Genomic DNA, 14,306 nt, shown 5'->3' with positions numbered 1-14,306 from the left:
AAAAAATACTTAAGCATAAAAAACTCATAATTTGGATGAAGAAAGAATTCAGTAATTAGATTAAAACAATGGTCCATTTTTTTTAAATAACCGATTATAAAGTTTACGGCAATGGTGAAATGTTAAAAAATAACTTATATATAAATCTTCTTCTTTAATAACATAAGGCTCAAATTAAAATTTTCTTGAATCCGTATTGTCATATTTGGGTAATTATCCGCCAACTAACACAGCAATTTCCCCGACCCCTCTTCGATTTGCGTGAAACTTTGTCCCAAGGGGTAACTTTTGTCCCTGATCACGCATCCGAGGTCCGTTTTTTGATATCTCGTGGCGAAGGGGCGGTAACGACCACTTCAATTTTTGAATATGCAAAAAAAACATGTTTTTCGATGCTTTTGCAGCCTGAAACGGTGAAAAGATAGAAATTTGCTGTCAAAGGAAATTTTATCATCGAAAAATACATTTTTTTTAAACTCTGCCATTTTCCGTTACTCAACTGTAAATTTTTTCGGATTATGTAATTTTAAGGGAAATGTAATGTACTTTTCGAATCTACATTAACCCAGAAGAGTCATTTTTTTCATTTAGAATACAAAAAAAAATCATTTGAAAATTTCGTGTTTTTTTCTAATTTTGCAGGGTTATTCTTTAGAGCGTAACAGTGTTCTACAAAGTTGTAGAACAGATCATTACAATAATTTTGATATATATAGACATAACTGGAGTTTTTTTTAAGTCCAATAAACCAAATTTTCAGTTTTAATTTTTGGGTGTTTTTTAATACCCCTGACTCAAGCCGGTTTCAAAACACTCAAAAACCAAAAACTGAAAATTTGGTTTATTGGATCTTTTCAAAAAAAAAATTGGGGTTTGCTTATAAACATCACGAGTTATCGCGATTTTTCGAAAAAAAAAGTTTTGAAAAAGTTGGGGCGTCCAATTTTACATAAAAGTCCCAAGTCAAAAATTGAAGGGGTCGTACCACCCTCACGTCACGAGATATTAAATAACGGACCTCGGATTTGTGATCAGGGACAAAAGTTACCTCTTAGGACAAAGTTTCACGCAAGTCGAAGAGGTGTTGGGGCAACTTTCCCGATTTCATGTGAGTTGGTAGAAAATTACCCATTTACAATTTAAATTTGTTTTTATATTTTCAAAAATAAAAACAAGTTTAACGATGATTCCCAAAAAACGATGAGATATAATTTGATAGTTGTTTTTTCCGATTGTAAAAATCAACCTTTATCTTTTTTTGCCCATACTTAAAATATAGGAGTCGATTTTTGAAATATGTACAATGACAATAAATAAATTCAGTTTAACTTTATTAAATATGTAATACAAAACAAACTATTGCCAAACTCAAGTTGGACGATAACAAATATTTTCAAATATTCAGGCAATGTGGCGAAATGAAACAGAATAATAACTCAAAATTAAGCTGTATAAAACCTTTTTATTCTCAAATAAATAAAAATTGTAAAAGGAACCTTAAATTTTATGTTATGAGCTCAAAACGAATCGAATGACACTGAGTTAAAAATTGTGCAAAAAATTACAAAATTATTAATGAATTAATGAATACTTTTCAAGCAACTATGCTTGCCTACAGCATTGTATTTGATTTTTTTTTTTTTTTTTCAATAATTCTTGACTTGATTTGAAAACAGGAGCGAAAAACGAAACTATTGGCACTACGCCCCCCGGGGCATGGCCTTCCTCTAACGTGGGATTTCTGCTCCAGCGCCTCTGACGAGACAGGAGAAACCGGGACCGACGTTTTTACTTCACCATCCGATAGAAGCTCAGTGGATAAGGCGGGAATCGAACCCGCGTCTCATAGCATCATCGGGATCGGCAGTCGAAGCCGCTACCCCTGCGCCACGAGACCCAGGAGCGGTCGTGGCTGAATAGTTACGGTGTTCGCTTTGTAAGCGAATGGTTCTGGGTTCGATTCCCAACTGCTCCCATCGAGAAAGTTAAGGACATAGAAATACTTGAAATGCTGAATATGAACGAAAAATCAAAGTCGCTGGAGGCGGGGTTCGAACCCCCGTCCTTTGGATTGGTAAGCAAAAACGCTAACCACTAGGCCTTGACGACTTGAGGAGCCTAGACTGGAATTAGGAATACTGTTACAACCAACCCGCAACGCCTTTCGAGGTGTATCCTAGGGTTCTACATCTCCTACTAACATTGAGTCCAAAACCTCCCTACAAACATCTATACCACTAAGGTGACGTAGGGGTCCTTGCGCACTTTAGATAGGTGTTTACTAACGATTCTTCCAGTCCATGAGGATAGCTTGGACCCGGCCTGGACCCTCTTAAGCCCTGGGTTGTATTAAACATTCATCAAAAGATGAAGACATGGTATCTCCCGTGTTGGATTATTGTTTCGGATGAGGGTCTATGAGGGATGAGGGTACAGCCATACCAAACAGTGGGATAAGCGTTGTGGGCGTCCTCCAAATACTAATGCTAATGCTAATGCTAATTCTTGATTTGAAAACAGATTGAAGCACGATATTAACAGTCAAACGCTCGGGTAGTCATTTTACCCCTATTTTTTCCTGAAAATCTTATAAATTTTGCTAGAATTGTTCAAATTCGATGCTTCCAGTTGTAGAAGATGCAGATTTTGTATACAATCCAACCTCGAGTATCCGAAGTTTCGATTAATTTCGGATAATCGAATCATTAACATAAAAAAATCGTTTTTTTATATTCTTACTTTAAACATCAAAATTAGAGTTCTGCAACCCCATTTTAGTCAAATTTGAATGGTTGAATGCCGATAAAATTGAAAAATGCATTTTTTAATATTTCATCACCGCTACTTTGGCCGCCGCCTTGGATTTAAAAATTCTAAATTACTTTAGAGATGAAATAAGACAAGTGTTTCGATTATCCGAAGTGATATGTTGCCAAGGTCTTCAGATAATCGAGTCTGAACTGTATTTTTAACTGTAAGATGTGGAACAAATAGTTTGTACGTTTATTCCTTTGAAATTTTAATATTTTGTTCGAAAAAATGCATGTTGACTTCCATTTTAAAAAACATCAGAGCCAATTTTCATATAACTAAATTTTAATTAAAACGTTGAATATTTGGGATTGAAAAGCGTGTAGAAAGTATAAAACACGTATTTTTTTACATGATTTAACCCATTCAGGCCTGATGGGTCATATATGACCCAAAAATCAAAATTTTCAAAAGTAGCCTATAATTTTCGTACGGTCCTCAGGATCATTTTGTCATCATTAACTAAAAAAAAATTTTAAAAAATTTCAGGCCTGAAAGGGATTATTAAATTAATTTTGATTAAAATACACATATCGACCAACCCCTCGTTCCCCATCGCCCTGGTGTTCAATAGTAATTTACTCGATTTTGCTCAGTGCGGAACGCTTGTTTTTTCGTCGATGGATTTCATTCGTTTGCCTCGCACACCTCGCCTCATCAATCCCTGTGAGTTGGAACCACCGTCGTCGTCGTCATCGCCAGCGCCGGAGAGGTCGTCGTCAAATGAGCGCCCGTTTCTCGCCACTTTCGCGTATCCATCACCAATTTATACATGTGGTGTTGTACTCCATGTACAGGAGAAGGTGGTGTGTGCAACCGCGGGCGGGGGCATATGTACCGGTTCGGACGAACCCTGCGATGCGATGACGGGTTCGGTCGCGCGGTCGATTCTCACCAGGGCCTGGCGGACGCCATATTACCCGCGAGAGTTGTACGTGAACGTATGCGCTCTCTGCGGTAACGGTGGCCGAGGTAGAAGATTCCAAGATTATGAGCTTCTTGAGAATGTTTTGATTTTTGTAGAGCACTTCCGCAGAGCCAAGCTGAACAAGATGCTTGAAAAGATGAATACTCTAGCCGAAAAGGTTAACCATCTCGTAAGCTTATAATACCGGACATTATCTTGGGACGTGCCTTTTTCGTGCCCAAAATGTATACATTTTCGATGTGAATCGATTTGATTTTTGCTGTTCGCATTCCCCTGTATCTGTAGCAAACGATCTATCCGCTGAATCGAGAAGTATCAGCACTGGTCAAGCTAAATAAACCTTCGGATGTTCGCCCAAGGGAGGTCAACCTCCGCTGATACACGTGTCCTGTGATACTTGATCCGTGTGAAGGCTTTGGCAAATTTCCCTGTTGACATCAATGGCGGTCTTGTCACGTCAGCAAAACTTCTCCATATCACCGAGTACAATGTCTTCCGAGAGCTGCAGCATCTGTCGGTATGAAAACTGGTGAAATGAAGCCGGATGAGGTCGCCATGTTTGTGTGATGCGACGCGATGTGGGTGAGTTCGCGGTATTTAGACGATTTTATTACGCCAATCAGCAGGTAGCGTACACTGGAATGGTGCGACTGGGTGGCGAAGGAAGTTGTCTGACTACGATGAGGCATTCTATTTTTGTCATGCTGATACTTCCTGTTGTTGACATGAAGAAGTGTCACCCACATTAAAATTTCCACCATCTCTCGTTTTTTTAAGGTTATGTTGTACTCGCCGAATCGAGAATCGTTCAACGGTGAGGTGCATTCACATGCAAGCGTTTTGCTGGAAACAAGATACACCGGCTGACACTGCTGCTCTTGCACTTGTGCTGAGAACATGCATCTGAAGAGAGTTGGCCCCGCACACTTTTCGAGATGTGCCCCCTTTTCTCGGTGAAGGCGAAATTCCGCGACGATGGAGCATAAATGATCACGAGGAAAAGGGGAGAAGAACGCACACCAGTGCAGCATCCCGGCATCGCTGAGTTTGTTTGCGTGAAACAGTTACGTGAAAATTGCAGTAGGCACACAGAATTCCACGCGGAATTGGCCGTTTGTGACCGCGGAGAAAGATTCTGGACTTCGAAGGATTTGTGGATTTGAGCAACTCTGGGGCGATTGAACGTCAATATCGAGATTCACCATTTTCCAGGTGCTTTGAGCAGCTGACATAAAATATAAGCAGGGTGACCACTCAAATCCCATTTTCAAATTTTCGACTTTTCAAGAAACTCAAATAATAGGCATTTCTCATGTAAAACATAATTTCAAACAAAAAACTCTTTAGAATAAAGTCAATATAATCTAAACGTAATTAGAAAAATCAAACTATTCACATTTTTCGTAAAATAGAAACTAAACAACAATATCTTAAAAAACATAAACAATTAGTTTTTGAAAATAATTGAAAGCTTAACAATACTTAAAATTTCAATGCTAATTTTTAAAATTGGCGATCGTGTAGCTTTTGATACTTCGTTTAACTAGAAATGGCAAAATTTTTAAAATAACTGAATTTAAAGTTGTATGCTAAAGTTATTATTTTTCGATGAATTTTGAAAAAATATGTAGGAATTCATCTAAAAAATGTATTACCAAACTTCCCATTTCGATTTTGAAAATATTGATGTACAATTTTTGAATTAATGTTGATTTATTCAATTTTTTTTTTCGGGAGGGTGATCCAGCCGCACATTGTTGATGTCGAAACCTCTAAACTGGGCCCTCGTCCGTCAGTAGTCTTGTCGTACATTACAACTAGAATCAGATCTGCCAATGAATTAGTACACTTCGACCAAATAAACACTGACGCTGTATGGATCTGACTCTAGAATAAATGCACAGTTGTGTGTTATTCATAAGTCCAAAATGTTCAATTATTCATAATAGTCCAAATTTTCATTTGCGGATAACTACCTAACTTGAATTGAATACAAGATTTAAAGCAAGCTATCCGAAAGCTACTCTTATCTCAAATCCCCGACATTTTAATTAATAGCCAAAAAAAGTTTCTTGTAAACCCTTTCTGGCTTCTTTAAAAAAAAATTAATAACAGTTCATATTTTACAAGTCGTGAATTGAAATAGAGACGACCATTTGATCGTCAGAATTCCAGTAGATCCTCGATTCGCAACAATGGTCGATACAATCATAATCCGACAACCGTTTTTTCAACAGATCAACGAACTTAGTCCGATATCATTTCACTATTGATTGATCGATACTCTACGGAAATTTTGACAAATCATAATGGTTTTTATGCTACTTGAATGAAAATCACCGATTCTGATAGAATTACTGAATTCACTGTTACTAATTTTGTCCCTAAATAACTAAAGGCAAAGTATTAAAAGTTGATATTAATAGTTAAAATCCTAAATTCTACAAAAACTATTTTTTTTAAACCTGTATCCTAACCTGACACCCACATTAAGATAGGGAAAAATCACATATGTAGCGGTTCATTGTACAAATGTGATATTTCCACTACCGGAGAACCTCTTTGTCTCGATGACAGCTTACCGGCCATCGATTAAGCCCTGAGACTGCGCCAAAGTGGGTTCTAGCAGCATGAAGTGGTGTCCATGAGTAAAAATGGAAGCTTCAGCAATATACTGAACACTTCGATTTTAATTCCACATCGAATCAAATCATACTCTTTGCCAAACAAGCATCAAACCTATGACACTCATTATGACAAAGCCCAGGGTAATAATGTTGATTTATTTAATTAATAATATAATAATAATGTATTTACCACTTTTTTATGCGAAATGTTTGAAAAGTCAAATTCTTTGAACATATTTGCAATAACTTATATCACAATTGTTTTTTTTTTTTTTTGTTATTTTAATATTTTCTTCAAGTTTTTAGAATCTTAAAATTTGAAAATTCTAATCTTAAATCCAAAGTAATTTACTAAACAAGAATTGTGTGGATTTAACTTGAAAATTTTACAAAATATTACAAAAAATTTCAAGAGTTAGTAGATAATTTTCAAACAAGTAATCTTGGGATTCCCGACTTTTTGGCAAAAAATCACAAATTCCCGACTTGAGTGGCCACCCTGAACAAGGAAATGTGACCTTTTTTACTGGTGAGCAAATCCCATGGACTGGACAGGGTGACCACCCAAATCTCATTTCCCGACTTATCCAGAACCTCAAATAATAGGCATTTCTTATCTTAAGTATGTTTAAAAAACTAGAACTATTTATAAAAAAAAGTCAATTCAACCAGTTCAAGAAAATTTTTTAGCAAACTAAAGAAAAACCTAAAAAATTCTACAAAAATGGAACCAAAAATGATACAGAGAGAATACAAAGAATTAGTCTAAGAGAAATAACCAAAAGCTGAATAATAAAATTTCAACGCTTATTTTTTAAAATTGCCAGACATAAAGTTTTTATATTTGATTTTAACTGGAAATGACAAAGGGAATGACAATAAATTAAAGAAAACTGAATTTTAAATTTTTTATAATCTTTTGCTTTTATATCAGAGGGCGCTTTACAGTTATTATATTTTTAAAGTTTTTGAAAATATCTACACGGAAAAAAAACAATTCTCAAAATCGTGAATTGAATTCACGAATGCGAGAACCACGTAGGAATATATTCACGTTTATAGTGCAAATGCACCATACTCATGAATAAATTCCTTCGTGGTTCTCACATTCGTGAACTTAATTCACGATTACGAGAATTGATTTTTTTCTGTGTAGGAATTCGTTTACCATGTTCCCTTTTTATTTTGAATTTTTTTTTAATTTCTTTACCATATGTTGATTTATCGCGTTGTTATAATTTAAATGTTTTAATTCTTTTCAATGAAAACCCTGGATTATAAGACTCCATATTTCACCACTAATTTTATGCGAAATGATTGAAGAGACAAATCCTTCAAACATATTTGTAATAAATTAAACCAGCATGTCAAGAATTTAATTATCTTTCGATACTTTTCATATTTTCAACCAGTTTTTGTTTATATTTAAAACATGTTCATATACGCTTTACAATAGCTTTGATGTTGTTTAAAGTAAGATTTTTTTTTATGATAAGGTCGTTGCAAATATTTTTCAAAGTTTATGAAGTTTTGTTGATACTATCTCTATGGCCAAAAAAGCAATTAGTATAATAAGTTATAGACATCGAAGTACAATTTTGGCAGCTACTCATACAAAAATGCTATTAAACTTGCTATTGATTGTTGGTCATATGGAAGCTCCCCGCAAAGTTTGAGCCAAATCAAAAAAAAAGAACAAAATACAAAAATGGTCGAAATCGGCATACCGATAAATCCTTTCCAATTCGATTTCTGAGTTGTTCGGGATAGTTAAACGAGGTGTACATTAATTCATTTTTGTTTATAGATTTTCTGCAGAACAATTTCTATAAAAATGTTTACTTTGCTTATGAAAATTTGTGGATTTTTTTAAATCGAAATATTATTTTATTAATTGTCTTTTACTGAGATTACAATTATCCTCCCTACGCCCACCAATGTATGCCCTTCCTTCCAAAAGCCCACACACCCTCTGTTACTTTTTTAATTCCTCCCAATCGCCTTCTTTTTCGACGCGATATCATTACGACAAGAAAAAAAACACCACCGAATCTTGATTTTATTGATTTTCTCGGAAAACTGTATGGAAAGCCACCTCCTCCTCCACCGACCCCGTTCCCATCTCCGTCCTGCAGCAGGACCCAAACCCCAACCCTGCCCTCCCTTCTCCGTTCCTGGCTCATCACAGGAGCCATGACAAAGGACGACACTGCCAGAAGCAGCGCAGCAGGCCGGAAATGTCATCCCTTTTTTGAACGGAGAAAAAAAATAGGAAAGGAGTCTTTTTGACAAATTTTCGATACGTTAGTGACGAAATTTATTTGAATAACTTTTTAATTGCTTTGAATTTCATAAAAAGATAGAATGTCTAAAAAAAAAAGGTGCTTACCTTGACGAGTGGCCCTGGAATTTCGCGAAAGTCTCGCGACGACATTTTCTGGAGATTCCGCATCGAATGCCGTTTCAAGCATTCATAAAAATTACGAAAAACATGTAAACACAATCACTACACCCAAAATACAAACCTTTTCACGAAAATTCGTTCAAAATTTTTATTCAATAAAAAAATACTCCATTCACTGTCAAAATTGTCCCCTCTCGAAAAACGCTCACTGAACACACAACTCGCACACACACCGCCACACGAATCGTCTGTCAAAAAAAAAGGTTCTTCCGCGAATCTGCCGTCAAAACCACTTCCGGCGGGCCCGAAACCGGCCAATTTCACGCGCCGGATGTCCGGCCGCCCTTCCGGCACGTACGGCACCAACTTTTGGGGTAGAATTTTCCGAAAAACACCGTCAAACTGTCACTTTTCGCCGCGAACCCTCGGATATCGAGATATTTACAGCCATTTTTATTTTTCACACCGGAATGAATGTGTGTTTGCTTGCTTGGGCTTGCTTGGGTTGAGTTGAGTTGAGTCGGTCGGGGTGGACAAAGGACACGAGGGTGGAGAGAGAGGGAGAGGCTGGCTTGTGGGAGGAGGAGAAGGAGAAGAGGCAGCGTCTCGTGAGTGAGTCCAAGAGAGAGAGAGAGCGACGAGGTGAGAGAGAATTAATTTTGTTGTAACTTTTGAATGGAAGAAGATACGAATGGATTGGTTTTGTTTCATTGATTGCAAGTTGATGATTGCTTATCGGATAAGTGCTCGCGAGGTGCTTATTAAGAGATAAAACAAAGTGTTTAATTTATTGGTTTCAATGAAAACATCATAGTTGAGATGTTACTTAGTTGTATGTAATTCGATTGTCAGTAATCGATTTTAAAACTTTTGTCAACAAGGGTTTTTTTTTATTATTTTAAATAAAGTCCAGAGTCGATTTACATTTAATCTACAGTTTCCAATTTTACTTCACATGATCGAATCTACGAATAAACGAATCACGTAAAAAGTTATTTGAATTTTCTAAGTCGACCTTTCTTTTTTTTATTTGGATGGAACTTTACCCTATGTCAAAAGAAGCAATTTTGCATCATTAGTTTTTCCATACAATTTCAGGGGCTGGTCAAACAAAATAAATATATGAAATTCTGAGTCTTGAAAAGGGATTTTTTGATCGATTTGATGTCTTCGGCAAAGTTGTAGGTTATGATTTGGTGGTGGTGGTTGTTGATTTATTTGAGGCTGCTTTAACTTTCAAAATCATTCACTGCCTGTTATGATTGGGACTTTTCGGAAAAAATAGGAGCACAGAAAAGTTCAGACTTATAATTAATTTCCAAAGCCACGATTTTTTATTTTTCGGAAATTTTTACTCATTTTAAGGGACTAAAAAATACATCTTCTGATCTAAAATTTAGATAACCGAATCAGGAAAAGAAATTCGTTGTCCCCTAAATTACGCTTTTTAAAATTTTTAAATCCGAGGTGGCGGTTAATATGGCGGTGACGAAATATTGGAAAAATGCATTTTATTATTCAATAGGAAATCAACTACAGTCCAGACTCGATTATCCGATGTTTCGACTATCCGAAGTTCGATTATCCGAAGTTCGATTATCCGAAGGTTTGTATGCTAATTTGTATAGGACTTTGGATAATCGAATCACGAAAAAAAAAATCGTATTTTTCATTTTCTTGTTTTTAACATAAAATTTGAGTTCTACGAACCTATTTTAGTCAAATTTGAGTTGTTGATTGCCTATATTTATAAAGCAAATGCATATTTTCACTATTGCATCATCGCCATTTTGGCCACCGTCTTGGATTTAAAAATTCTAAATCATTTTAGCGTAGTTAAGGGGTCATACCCAAGCTCGACAATGAAACATCAGACAACGAAAAAACATTTTTTTCTTGATTCGATTATCCCAAATTTCGATTATCCGAAGTGAAATTTTTCCGAGGCCTTCAGATAATCGAGTCTGGATTGCATTCAGATTTGACTCAAATGGGGTCGCAGGACCAGAATTTGATTTTGAACACAAAGAAAAATAAAATAATGTTTTTTGTGCGTGATTCGATTATCCGAAGTTCCATACAAACCTTCGGATAATCTTTTTGAAAAAAATCGTGTTTTTTGCAAATTTCAAAAACATGAACAAAAAAAATATTTTAAATATTTTTTTTGAAGCAAAATAAAATTTAACGTCGAAAAGTAATTCACCGTCACGGGATATCGAAAAAAGGACCTCGGATTACCCCTTTGAGTTGTTGCTTGTGTGCTACATTAACAAATGCAGTTTTAAATATTTCAACATCGCCATTTTGAATTGTAAATTTTAAAACACTTTATAGTAAATATTTTTGTGGTATCTTAGCAAGAAATGTGTCTTTTTTTTTGTGATTCATTTACCCGAAGTTATTTTTTTGAGTACTTTGGATAATCGGGTCTAGACTGTATATTCAATTTTTTCCCCAAATATCTTTTTTTTAAGAACTCCGGTACCAGCGCAAATCAATAATTGAAAAATACCTATTTTGGGATTTCAACTTTTCTTACGTAGCCGCAAACAAATAGCAAATATTTTTCAAAGATTAAGTTGTGTATTTATATTCGATAAAAAAAATGATCTAATGACATAATTGAATTTCTCAAATAAATAAAAACACATGTCTTAAAGTCTTCAACGATTGTTACATTTAATAAAAAAAATCAATAGAATATATTATTATCCAACATTTCTTTCTTCTTCTTCATGCTGCTTCATGTGCCGCGTCCAGTCCCCTTTGTACCGGAACATCCGATTGCAGTATTCACAACTAGAAGAAATTCGCAATTAAAATTAGAACACTCTATTTTCTTCTCTAATCAAGTCAAACTCACTGGTGCTGCGGCTCGGAGTGCTTCAGCATGTGATTGTTGAGCCGCGACCGGTGCGAAAACGACTCGCCACATTCGGCACAGGTGTGCGGCGTGGCCGTCGAGTGGGCCGTCTGCTGGTGCTTCGTTAGGGCGACCTTCAAAAGGACACTTTTTGTTGAATTATTCTGACAAGAGTGCAATTTGAAGAACTTACCATTTGCGAGTACCGTTTACCGCACTGCTCGCAAGGGAATGCCCGCTCACCGGTGTGAACCGTCCGGTGGCTTTTCAGGCCCTGGGACGTGGGGAACCGCTTCGGACACTGCTCGCAAGCGTACCGCAGCTCGTGACACTGCACGTGATACCAAAAGGCTTGATAATGGGACGCCTCGTAGCCACAGCCCGCGTGCTCGCAGATCAGACTCTTGGGCTGGTGTTTCGGGTAGTGACCCGCCTCCCGGTTCGCCTGGACCACTTCCGGGTGCGCCTCCATTGCGTGCTGCCACCGTTTGGTCGGGTTGGTGAACTTTTCGCCGCACGTCCCACAAATCGACGGTTGGCCACCCGAGTGGGTGCGCTCGTGCGTCAGCAGCAGGGTGTTGCTGACAAAGGTCTGGAAAAATGTGGTTCAGTTGTTGTAGCCGTTTGAAGGAACAATAACCTACCTTCGGACAAAACTGACACCGGAACTCCTTCTCCTTGTGCAGCAACAAATGCCGCTGCAACCGCCCGTTCGTCCCAAACTTCATATCGCACTGTTCGCAACGGAACCGCCCCTCCTCGATGTACCTATGCCGCAACATGTGCCCATAGTGGGCCCTCTTGTTCGGCATCACAAACCCGCACGTTTCACACACAAACTTTTGCCCCTCGTGCGCGTGATGAATCTGAATGTGATTGTACAGCGCTTCCTTGCCAAACAGTCGGAACGGGCACTTTGGACACGGCGTGCAACCCGAGTGCTGCCGGAAGTGAGTGAGCAGCGGCTTCAGGCCGGTTATGAGCTCTTTCTGCGGACCATTTCCGTTAACGCACTGCTGACACGTGTACGGCAGCATGTCCACGTGCTGGGGCAGGTGGATATTGAGTTCGCGAGGACTTGTGAAGAGCTGGCCACAGATGTAGCACTTCTTGGGGTCCATTCTCCACACCTTGCGAAGGTGTTTCTTTTTTTCGTAGATCGATATGGGTGAGCTTAGCTTTGGTATACTTATTTTTGGTTTCTTTCTAGTAGGGATTTTTTGTTCGTACAGCTCATCTTTAATAGATTCGTAAGGGACACATTCATCGTCATCAAGGTCATCATCCTCAGGACTCTCTAACTTTTCCGAGCAATCCTCTTGAATTTCTACGTCTTTTAAATCAGATAAATTTTCCTCCTTAATAGTACTAATGCCATCCGAATCCTCATCCCCGACAATTTCCTCTCGAACCACATTCTCCGCCGGACACGCCTCCGGCCCTTCGGCAATCACGATACTCATCAGCGTGCGATAATTATCCAGAAAGTCCTTCCGCGTTTGGTAGGCCTGCTCCAGCCTGAAGAAACACTGCGAACAGGCCACCTTCGGGTAGTCGTCGTCAAAGTCGATCTCCAGCCCGGTCAGCAAGGCGAACATCTTCGGCACCGGAAGCGCTCCGAGGCGGGCTTTGAGCGGCAGCAGGTCGGGCTGAACCTCCAGACAGAGCCGGCAAAATTTGTCCACCGTGGAGTTGCCGGTCGTATCGGTGGAAATATCCACGTCTAGTGGGTTGTCCTGCTCCGGGCAAGACATACCGGTGCAGATTTGAATCACTTTTGCAATTTGTTACACTAGCCTGGAAATTCACATTTGATCCAAAATAATCTGACAAAATATTAAAACTACACTTTCTCAAATTAAATAAAGATTATTTTCAGCAAATCCGTAAAAAATACATTTTGTTTACTTTTTGTTCGTCACAACGTGATGTTAGCCCATTGAACTTGTTGTTAATGTTTACACGGTTTACACGCCAAACTTGCATTGAACATATTGAGCTTCAAAGTTACGCACTTCACGCAATGATTTGAAATAACTAATTTTGAATTAATTTGACTCAGATTTCATCAAAACTCTGCAGATTCAGAGCTAATAGCGATTTCTAAAGTCTACTCTGGAAACTCCCGAGAAATACCGTAATGTTTCAAGCAAATAAATTTAAAAATGAACTCTTACTCTTTAGAAAATCTAAACACTCTTTTAAAAATATTACATCAATTTGTTATTTTTGAAAACATATATTTTACAAAAAATAAGGCAATACACTCAAACCCCGATGGTTTGACACCACCTGTTGTCAAACGAACGGGGTAAAATTTCAGTTTGACACCCTATTTACACGAAGTTCACACACACACACTACCGAATAGTGTGCGTGAGTGCCGTGTAAAAAATGACAGTTCGTCACTTTTAAGTTTGACTTTGACCAACCAACGGGGTACAGCGGTATACGCACTTCGGAAGAAACCGGCCAAGAAAAAAAATTAAATGGGCAGCAGCGGCAGCGCAAGCCAGTCAGAGAGGGTGAAGAAAAGCCCCAACAAATCGCTCCCTCTCATTTGTTCTGCTGTTTATAAAGCCATTTCTTGACCACTTTTCTTGGGAGGTACCAATTTCTCCCTAAAACAACAATAAAATAAGAATGAACTGGTTAAATATATCGAATACA

At 37.8% G+C, this 14,306-nt stretch overlaps 2 protein-coding genes across 2 annotated transcripts in view; both read right to left on the bottom strand.

Annotated features, from left to right (window-relative positions):
- The window catches only part of LOC6045430, a 118,924-nt gene extending 109,672 nt beyond the window's left edge, over positions 1-9,252 (bottom strand). The window contains exon 1 of the mRNA XM_038256140.1: positions 8,892-9,252. The gene's annotated coding sequence lies outside the window, so the exon portion shown is untranslated. The remainder of the gene's footprint in view (positions 1-8,891) is intronic.
- Positions 9,253-11,430: 2,178 nt separating this feature from the next.
- Positions 11,431-13,581, bottom strand: LOC6045425 (zinc finger protein 184). Its single transcript, XM_001862768.2, has 4 exons — positions 12,281-13,581; positions 11,830-12,228; positions 11,637-11,770; positions 11,431-11,572 (listed from the first exon to the last, which is right to left on the bottom strand). Exons 1-4 carry the CDS (start codon positions 13,388-13,390, stop codon positions 11,482-11,484), a joined length of 1,734 nt encoding a protein of 577 aa, XP_001862803.2. The 5' UTR covers positions 13,391-13,581; the 3' UTR covers positions 11,431-11,481.
- Between the last annotated feature and the right edge of the window lie 725 nt (positions 13,582-14,306).

The sequence above is a fragment of the Culex quinquefasciatus genome, chromosome 2 (genome assembly GCF_015732765.1).
Source record: "Culex quinquefasciatus strain JHB chromosome 2, VPISU_Cqui_1.0_pri_paternal, whole genome shotgun sequence".
Lineage (NCBI taxonomy): Eukaryota > Metazoa > Arthropoda > Insecta > Diptera > Culicidae > Culex > Culex quinquefasciatus.
Note: the sequence above shows the minus strand (reverse complement) of the source record. Positions and strands in the feature narration are given on the sequence as shown.